Genomic DNA, 10,000 nt, shown 5'->3' with positions numbered 1-10,000 from the left:
TGATTGAATGGGGGAGCAGACACGATGGGCCGAATGGCCTAATCTCTGCTCCTATGTCTTATGGTCTCACTCTGTCTGTCTGTCTGTCTCTCTCTCTCTCTCTTCCTAACTCTCTCTGTGTCTCTCTCTCCATCTCTCTCTCCCTCTCTCTCTCCGTCTCTCCCACCCTGTTCCATCCTGCCTGTCTCTCATGTTACACCTGTTCAACTCCCTCAGTTTCTCTCTCACTCGCTCTCTCTCGCTCGCTTTCTCTCTGCCTCTCTCGCTCTTCCTGTTCCGCTCTCCCTGTTCCTCTGCCTCTCTCTTTCTGCCTCTCCCTCCCAGTTCCAATCTCCTAATCTCTCTGTCTCTGTCTCTGTCTCTGTCTCTCTCTCTGTCTCTCTCTCTGTGTCAGTCTCTGTCTCTCTGTGTCTCTCTCTCTGCATCTGTCTCTCTCTCACTCTCTGTCTCTCTGTCTCTCTCTCTGTCTCTCTCCCTGTCTCAGTCTCTGTCTCTCAGTGTCCCTCTCTCTGTCTCTCTGTGTCTCTCTCTCTGCCTCTGTCTCTCTCTCTTTCCCTGTCTCTCTGTCTCTCTCTCTGACTTGCTCTCTGTCTCTCTGTGTCTCTCTCCCTGTATCTCTATCTCACTCTCTCTCTCACTCTCTTGCTCTCTCTCTCTGTCTCTCTCTCTCTTTCTCTCTCTCTCTGTCTCTCTCTCTCTGTCTCTCTCTCAAAATCTTGATCTCTCTCTCTGTCTCTCTCTCTGTGTCTCTCTCTCTCTCTGTCTCTCTCTCGGTCCCTCTCTCTATCTCTGTCTCTCTGCGTCTCTCTCTTTCCCTCTCTGTCTCTGTCTCTCACTCTCTCTGTCTCTCTCTGTCTCTCTCCCTCTGTCTCTCTCTGCCTCTCTCTCTGTGTCTCTCTCTCTCTCTGTCTCTGTCTCTCTCTCTGTCTCTCTCTCTCTGTCTCTGTCTCTCTCTCTGTCTCTGTCTCTCTCTCTGTCTCTCTCTGTCTCTCTCTCTGTCTCCCTCTCTCTCTTTGTGTTTCTCGGGCTCTCTCTCACATGCTTACTCTCGAGGCCGCTTTGCAGATTGACGTAATTACAAACATTTCCAACATGCAGCTTCCTGTCTCCGATCACCACGCTCGAAATCTGCAACCTCTGCGGTTTTCTGTTCTCTCAGCCTCGAACAACCAAGTATTCTCCCTGCAGCTTCACGTCACGCGGAAGCGGAGTTTCCGAATCGCCTATAAAACCACAGCATCCTCTACACCGTCCCCATCAAACACTGCCAGGACGAGTGCAGCACGGGGTTAGATACAGAGTAAATCTCCCTCTACACTGTCCCCATCAAACACTCCCAGGATAGGTACAGCACGGAGTTAGATACAGAGTAAACCTCCCTCTACACTGTCCCCATCAAACACTCCCAGGACAGGTACAGCACGGGGTTAGATACAGAGTAAATCTCCCTCTACACTGTCCCCATCAAACACTCCCAGGACAGGTACAGCAGGGGGTGAGATACAGAGTAAATCTCCCTCTACACCGTCCCAATCAAACGCTCCCAGGAAGGGTACAGCATGGGGTTAGATACAGAATAAAGATCCCTCTACACCGTCCCCATCAAACACTCCCAGGACAGGTACAGCACGGGGTTAAAAACAGAGTAAAGCTCACTCTACACCGTCCCCATCAAACACTCCCAGGACAGGTACAGCATGGGGTTAGATACAGAGTAAATCTCCCTCTACACCGTCCCCATCAAACACTCCCAGGACAGGTACAGCACGGGGTTAGATACAGAGTAAAGCTCACTCTACACCGTCCCCATCAAACACTCCCAGGAGGGGTACAGCATGGGGTTAGATACAGAGTAAATCTCCCTCTACACTGTCCCCATCAAACACTCCCAGGACAGGTACAGCACGGGGTTAGATACAGAGTAAATCTCCCTCTACACCGTCCCCATCAAACACTCCCAGGACAGGTACAGCACGGTGTTAGATACAGAGTAAATCTCCCTCTACACCGTCCCCATCAAACACTCCCAGGACAGGTACAGCACGGGGTTAGATACAGAGTAAATCTCCCTCTACACCGTCCCCATCAAACACTCCCAGGACAGGTACAGCACGGGGTTAGATACAGAGTAAATCTCCCTCTACACCGTCCCCATCAAACACTCCCAGGACAGGTACAGCACGGGGTTAGATACAGAGTAAAGCTCCCTCTACACCATCCCCATCAAACACTCCCAGGACAGGTACAGCACGGGGTTAGATACAGAGTAAATCTCCCTCTACACCGTCCCCATCAAACACTCCCAGGACAGGTACAGCACGGGGTTAGATACAGAGTAAATCTCCCTCTACACCGTCCCCATCAAACACTCCCAGGACAGGTACAGCACGGGGTTAGATACAGAGTAAATCTCCCTCTACACCGTCTCCATCAAACACTCCCAGGACAGGTACAGCACGGGGTTAGATACAGAGTAAATCTCCCTCTACACCGTCCCCATCAAACACTCCCAGGACAGGTACAGCACGGGGTTAGATACAGAGTAAATCTCCCTCTACACCGTCTCCATCAAACACTCCCAGGACAGGTACAGCACGGGGTTAGATACAGAGTAAATCTCCCTCTACACCGTCCCCATCAAACACTCCCAGGACAGGTACAGCACGGGGTTAGATACAGAGTAAAACTCCCTCTACACCGTCCCCATCAAACACTCCCAGGACAGGTACAGCACGGGGTTAGATACAGAGTAAATCTCCCTCTACACCGTCCCCATCAAACACTCCCAGGACAGGTACAGCACGGGGTTAGATACAGAGTAAATCTCCCTCTACACCGTCTCCATCAAACACTCCCAGGACAGGTACAGCACGGGGTTAGATACAGAGTAAATCTCCCTCTACACCGTCCCCATCAAACACTCCCAGGACAGGTACAGCTCGGCGTTAGATACAGAGTAAATCTCCCTCTACACCGTCCCCATCAAACACTCCCAGGACAGGTACAGCACGGGGTTAGATACAGAGTAAAGCTCCCTCTTCACTATCGTCCGAGTAAAGCTCCGTTGATCACTTTGTGTGAAGCTTTGGTTCAGTTTGTTCTACCCGCTCTCTCACAGCTGCTTGATCTGCGTCTGGTGAAGATTATGTTGGACAAGTCGGAGGAAGTGGTGGAGAATGTGATGGGGGGTCGAAGGCCGAGCGCTTCTCTTTCGAAGGATCCCCCTCTGGAGTTGGACACTCTGAAGGGGGATGCAGCTCTCTACTTGCAGCTCCAGCCCCACCAACCCCGTCTCTATGCTGAAGTCATCCATGGTACGGACTCTCAATCGTCACAGCTCCTAGAGCATCGACACCACTGTCTCTCCTCTCTCTGTCTCTGATTCCCTGTCTCTCTCTCTCTCTCTCTGTTTCTCTCTGTCTCTCTCTGTTTATCTCTCTCCTCTCTCTTTGTCTCTCTCTGTTTATCTTTCTCTCTCTCTCCCTATCTTTCTCTCTGTCTCTCTTTCTGTCTCTCTCTCTTTGTCTCTCTCTGTTTATCTTTCTCTCTCTCCCTGTCTCTCTCTCTGTTTTTCTCTCTGTCTTTCTCTGTTTATCTTTCTCTCTCTGCCTGTCTCACTCTGTTTATCTCTCTCCTCTCTCTCTCTCTCTCTTTCTGTCTCTGTCTCTCTCTCTCCCTGTCTCTCTCTCCCTGTGTCTCTCTCTCTTTGTCTCTCTGTTTATCTCTCTCCTCTCTCTCCCTGTCTCTCTCTCTGTCTCTCTCTCTCTCTCTCTGTCTCTCTCTCTTTGTCTCTCTGTTTATCTTTCTCTCTCTCCCTGTCTCTCTCTGTTTATCTCTCCCCTCTCTCTCTCCATGTCTCTCTCTCTCTTTGTTTCTGTCTCTCTGTTTCCTCTCTCACCTCACTCTCTCTCCCTCTCCCTATCTCCCATCTCTCTCTCTATCACAGTCTCTCTGTATGTCTCGCTCCCTATGTCTCTATCTGTCTGTCTCTCTCTCTTTATCTCATTCTCTCTGTCTGCGTGTCTGTATTTCTCTCTCTTTCTCCCTGTCTCTCTCCATTTCTCTTTGTCTGTCTGTCTCTCTCTCTCACAATCTATGTATTTCTCTTTCTCTCTCTGTCTCCATCTTTAACCCTCTATTAACCTCTGTCTCTCTGCATATCTCTCCCCCTCTCCCTCTAGTTCTCTGCCTCTCTCTGTCTCTCTCTCTCTGTCTCTCTCTCTCTCTGTCTCTCTCTATCTCTCTGCCCTCAGCATCTCTCTCTTTTGCTCATTCACCATCTGTCTCTCCCTCTGTCTTTGTCTCTGCCCCAATCTCTCTCTGTATTTCTCTCCATCTGTCTCTCTCCTCTCTCTCTCCTTCTCTGTATCTCTCACCATCTGTCTCTCTCAGTCTATGTTCCTCCCTCTCTCATTGGCTCTGCCTCACCCTTTGTATCCCTTTCCATTTATCTCTCTATAGCTCTGTCTCTCTGTCTCTCTCTCTCTGTATCTCTCTCCGACAGTTTCTCTGTCTCTCTCTCTCCCTCTCTCTGCCTCACTCTCCATTTGTCACTTTCTGTCTCTCTTTCTCTGTATCTCTCTTTATCAGTGACTCCCTGTCCCTGTCTGCTGATCTGTCTCTGTCTCTCTCTCTCTCTCTGTCTCTCTCTGTGTCTCTCTCTCTGTCTCTCTCTGTATCTCTCTCTCTGTCTCTCTCTCTCTCTCTGTATATCTCGCGGTCTGTCTCTCTCTCTGTGTCACTCTCTCTCTGTCTCTCTCTCTCTGTCTCTCACTCTCTGTCTCTCTCTCTCTGTCTCTCTCTCTCTCTGTATATCTCTCTGTCTCTCTCTCTCTGTGTCACTCTCTCTCAGTCTCTCTCTTTCTCTCACTCTCTCTGTATCTCTCCCTGTCTGTCTCTCTCTCTGTGTATCTCTCTACGTCTGCTAGACTGTCTCTCAGTCTCCCTCTCTCTGTCTTGCTCTGCACTTGTTTCTCTGTCTCTCTCTGTCTCTCTCGCTGTCTCTCTCTCTGTCTCTATCTCTCCCTCTGTCTCTCTCTCTCTGTCTCTCTCTGTCTCTCTCGCTGTCTCTCTCTCTGTCTCTATCTCTCCCTCTGTCTCTCTCTCTCTGTCTCGCTCTGTCTCTCTCTGTCTCTCTGTCTCTCTCTGTCTCTCTCTGTCTCGCTCTCTCTATATATATCTCTCTGTCTCTCTCTCTCTGTCTCTCTCTATGTCTCGCTCTCTCTCTCTGTCTCGCTCTCTCTATCTCTCTGTCTCGCTCTCTCTATCTCTCTGTCTCACTGTCTGTCTCTGTCTGTCTCTGTCTCTCTCTCTGTCTCTCTCTATGTCTCTCTCTCTCTCTCTGTCTGTCTCTCTCTCTCGCTCTCTCTCTCTCGCTCTCTCTCTGTATCGCTCTTTCTGTATCGCTTTCGCTGTCTCTCTCTCTCTCTCTCCATCTGCTACTCTGTCTCTCAGTCTTCCTTTCCCTGTCTCACTCTCTGTCTGTCTCTCTCTCTGTATCTCTCTCTGTCCATCTCTCCGACTGTCTCTCTACCTGTCTCTGTCTCTTCCCCCGTAATTGGGGGCTTGAAATAGCTTGTTGAGTGAACACATACACAGGAGCTATAAACCACTCTCTGTGTCTATCTCCCTCTCTCTAACCCTGCTAGGCAACAGACAAAGCGAGACTCATGGACCAGTCTACGAGAACTTGCATTTGAACCCTATCAGCTGCAAGCGTCTGGCAGTCGATTGGAGCAGGAGTGGGGAGAGACTAGCAGTGACCATCAGTGACAACTCACATGCAGGTACAGAGTGCCACTTTACAGAGGACAGGTCGGGGAGGCTGCAGGGGGAGGAGGTTACAGAGATAGGGAGGGTTGTAGGGGCTGGAGGAGGTTACTGAGATAGGGAGGGGTGTAGGGGCTGGAGGAGGTTACAGAGATAGGGAGGGGTGTCGTGTGGCTCTCCCTCAGCACTGACCCTCCGACAGTGCGGCACTCCCTCAGTACTGACCCTCCGACAGTGCGGCACTCCCTCAGCACTGACCCTCCGACAGTGCGGCTCTCCCTCAGCACTGACCCTCCGACAGTGCGGCTCTCCCTCAGTACTTACCCTCCGACAGTGCGGCTCTCCCTCAGCACTGACCCTCTGACAGTGCGGCTCTCCCTCAGCACTGACCCTCCGACAGTGCGGCTCTCCCTCAGCACTGACCCTCCGACAGTGCGGCTCTCCCTCAGTACTGACCCTCCGACAGTGCGGCTCTCCCTCAGCACTGACCCTCTGACAGTGCGGCACTCCCTCAGCACTGACCCTCCGACAGTGCGGCTCTCCCTCAGTACTGACCCTCCGACAGTGCGGCTCTCCCTCAGCGCTGACCCTCCGACAGTGCGGCTCTCCCTCAGCACTGACCCTCCGACAGTGCGGCTCTCCCTCAGCACTGACCCTCCGACAGTGCGGCTCTCCCTCAGTACTGACCCTCCGACAGTGCGGCTCTCCCTCAGCACTGACCCTCTGACAGTGCGGCACTCCCTCAGCACTGACCCTCCGACAGTGCGGCTCTCCCTCAGCACTGACCCTCCGACAGTGCGGCTCTCCCTCAGTACTGACCCTCCGACAGTGCGGCACTCCCTCAGCACTGACCCTCCGACAGTGCGGCTCTCCCTCGGCACTGACCCTCCGACAGTGTGGCTCTCCCTCAGCACTGACCCTCCGACAGTGCGGCACTCCCTCAGTACTGACCCTCCGACAGTGCGGCTCTCTCTCAGTACTGACCCTCCGACAGTGCGGCTCTCCCTCAGCACTGACCCTCTGACAGTGCGGCTCTCCCTCAGTACTGACCCTCCGACATTGCTGCCCTTGTGTTCCACCGCTCTGTCCCACAATCAGATCTCGCTTCTCCCTCCCTCTGTCCCTCTCTGCACCCTGTGTAATCGGACTATTCTCCTCTTCTTACAGATATCGCCTCCTCCTGTGCTGAACCCTTCTCCCATCCCTCCCAGGCACCCAGCAGCGTTGACCAAGGACCCCAAGTTCTCTGCAGCCTGCGCGTTGACGACTCGGACTGCAATATGCTCGAGACCGGTAAGCATCTGCCCTCCTTTGCTCTCTGCCTTGGGACCTGTTGGTCCCTTTGTGAATTTTAACTCCTTCTCTGTTTTAAACGCGGGCTCCCTTACTCTGAATTTTAAGTCTTCTGTTCCTGGACTCTCCCACGAGGGGAAACAGCATCTCAGCATCTCGCACAATCGCACACTCCCAAAGTGGTCCTTCAGCCCATCGAGTCTGCACCAACCCACCCTGTCAAGCCCCCTACAAATCTTAAATGTTTCAATAAGATTTCCTCTCACTGTTCCAAACTCCGATGAGTTCAGGCCCATCTTACTCCACCTCCCCTCATGGAAAAACCCCTCCATGCCCGGGATCGACCTCGTGAACCTTCTCTGGACTGCCTCCAGTGCCAGTACATCTTTCCGCTGATCATGGGACTGAAACTGTCCACGGTATTCTAGGTGCGGTCTAACTGGTCTCGCTTTAGCAAAACTTCCCTATATTTTTACAGTCCATTGCCTTCGATATCCCATTTGCCTTCCCTATCGTCTGCTGGACTTATACTTTGGGGGATTCATGCGCGAGGGACCCCCCCCCCCACCACCCCACCCCCGAATCGGTCTGGGCCGCGATCTTCGACAGCCTTTCTGCACCTCAATCGTTTGCAGCTCCTCGATTCCCCTGGCCAAAGCGCGTCACCCTCACTTATATCCCACCTTGCGTTCCATCAGCCACTTTATTCGCTTCCCCTGGCTACACCCCCCTTGCAGGTTCCTTGTGGACTCCTTTCCAGTGGCCTGACCACTTATTCTTGTGTAAGGCGCACGCTTGTTATCGGGAGACAGCTGAACCCTGCGGTGTGCGTAGAGCAGGATGGTGCGGGGTGAGCTGGCAACTGCGGTTGGAAACAAACCTCCTATCTCTCTCTCTCCCCCCCCACCCCCCAACCAACCCCCCCCCCCCAATAGATTCTGCAGAGGCCAACGCTCCTCCACTCCCCAAAAAGTCGAGGGACCGGATCTCAGCCTCTGCAGTGGAGGTGAGTGAGTCTTGGAGCCTCAGGAGCACTCGTCTGGAGTCCGGCGCTGGAGGAGCCACAGGTGAGGCCTGATCTTTGACCCCCACCGCCCCCCCCACCCCCCTCAGCCTTCACCCCAACCCCCCCCCCACCCCAACCTACACCCTCAACCTCCCCCCTCCTCCTCTTGCCTTGTTCCCCCCATTTTCCATGTGCTGTAGGCTTCCGGTGACTCTGAGGGAGGGAGGGAGGGAGGGAGGGAGAGAAATCTGGCGAGGGAAGGATTGAGCCGGCATCTGCACTGGTGTTGGGGGTAGTTGTCCGGGGGCATGAGTGGTTGGCCGGGGGTTTGGAGTTGGGTGGAGGAGTTGGGGTGGGGGGAGGTGGAGGGGGGAGGGTGGGTGCGGGTGGAGGTGGAGGGGGTAGGGTGGGTTGGTGGGAGGTGGAGGGGGTAGGGTGGGTGGGGGGGAGGTGGAGGGTGTAGGGTAGGTGGGGGGAGGTGGAGGGTGTAGGGTGGGTGCGGGTGGAGGTGGAGGGGGTAGGGTGGGTTGGGGGGAGGTGGAGAGGGTAGGTTGGGTGGGGGGGGAGGTGGAGGGGATAGTGTTAGTGGGAGGGAGGTGGAGGGGGTAGGGTTGATGGGGTAGGTGGAGGGGGTAGAGGTTGGGTGGGGGGGAGGTGGAGGGGATAGTGTTAGTGGGAGGGAGGTGGAGGGTAGGGTGGGTGGGGGGGAGGTGGAGGGGGTAGGGTGGGTGCGGGTGGAGGTGGAGGGGGTAGGGTGGGTGCGGGTGGAGGTGGAGGGGGTAGAGTGAGTGGGGGAGGTGGAGGGTGTAGGGTGGGTGGGGGCAGGTGGCGAGGGTAGGGTGGGTGGAGGTGGAGGGGGTAGGGTGGGTGCGGGTGGAGGTGGAGGGGGTAGGGTAGCTGGGGGGGAGGTGGAGGGGGTAGGGTGGGTGGGTGGAGGTGGAGGGGGTAGGTTGGGTGGGGGGCAGGTGGAGGGGGTAGGTTGGGTGGGGTGGAGGTGGAGGGGGTAGGGTGGGTGCGGGTGGAGGTGGAGGGGGTAGGGTGGGTGTAGGCGGAGGTGGAGGGGGTAGGGTGGGTGTAGGCGGAGGTGGAGGGTGTAGGGTGGGTGTAGGCGGAGGTGGAGGGTGTAGGGTGGGTGTAGGCGGAGGTGGAGGGTGTAGGGTGGGTGGGGGGAAGGTGGAGGGTGTAGGGTGGGTGGGGGGAAGGTGGAGGGGGTAGGGTGGGTTGGGTGGAGGTGGAGGGGGTAGGGTGGGTGAGGGGGAGGTGGAGGGGGTAGGGTGGGTGGGGGGAAGGTGGAGGGTGTAGGGTGGGTGGGGGGGAGGTGGAGGGGGTAGGGTGGGTGAGGGGGAGGTGGAGGGTGTAGGGTGGGTGGGGGTGAGGTGGAGGGGATTGGGGTGGTGGTAGGTTGGGTGGGCATGAGGTGGAGGGGATTGGGGTGGTGGTAGGTTGGGTGGGCGTGAGGTGGAGGGGATTGGGGTGGTGGTAGGTTGGGTGGGCATGATGTGGAGGGGATTGGGGTGGTGGGCAGGAGCAGGGGGGAGGCGGCCACGGGTAGGGGGCCAGGGTAGGGAGAGCTGGTTGAGCGGTGTAATCCGGCAATTCGACTGCGTAGGCCGCCGCTCTCCCCACCCCCCCCCCACCCCCCAACGCCAATCCTTGCTCACCCTCGCCTCTGTTCTCCTCCCCCTCCCCCCGGACCCCACCCTCAACAGGACCCGAGAGCCGCCCTCCGACCTGCTCGGCCCGGAGCCCGCCCACCCTGACCGCCTCGGAGCTATTCGACCCGGGGAACCACCACCGGCCGTCCGGCCCGCCCGCCGTCCTGTCTTCCCCACCGCCGGCCCCCGAGGGGCCCCAGCGGCCCGCGAGCGACAGCACCCTCACAAGAGGAGGAGGAGGAGGAGGAGGAGGAGGAGGAGGAGGAGAAGCAGGAGG

At 55.8% G+C, this 10,000-nt stretch overlaps 1 protein-coding gene across 1 annotated transcript in view; it reads left to right on the top strand.

Annotated features, from left to right (window-relative positions):
* Nucleotides 1–10,000, top strand: part of LOC121275017 (tumor necrosis factor receptor superfamily member 1B-like) — a 26,649-nt gene that overhangs the window by 16,528 nt on the left and 121 nt on the right. The window contains exons 9-13 of the mRNA XM_041182412.1: nucleotides 3,119–3,314; nucleotides 5,649–5,786; nucleotides 6,937–7,062; nucleotides 7,998–8,129; nucleotides 9,778–10,000. The exon at nucleotides 9,778–10,000 is cut by the window's right edge and continues 121 nt beyond it. Coding sequence (XP_041038346.1) covers nucleotides 3,119–3,314; nucleotides 5,649–5,786; nucleotides 6,937–7,062; nucleotides 7,998–8,129; nucleotides 9,778–10,000 — 815 coding nt within the window. The remainder of the gene's footprint in view (nucleotides 1–3,118; nucleotides 3,315–5,648; nucleotides 5,787–6,936; nucleotides 7,063–7,997; nucleotides 8,130–9,777) is intronic.

Source organism: Carcharodon carcharias (assembly GCF_017639515.1).
Source record: "Carcharodon carcharias isolate sCarCar2 chromosome 40 unlocalized genomic scaffold, sCarCar2.pri SUPER_40_unloc_1, whole genome shotgun sequence".
In the NCBI taxonomy this organism is placed as follows: Eukaryota; Metazoa; Chordata; class Chondrichthyes; order Lamniformes; family Lamnidae; genus Carcharodon; species Carcharodon carcharias.
The sequence above is the reverse complement of the archived record's forward strand: the minus strand, read 5'-3'. Positions and strand labels throughout refer to the sequence as shown.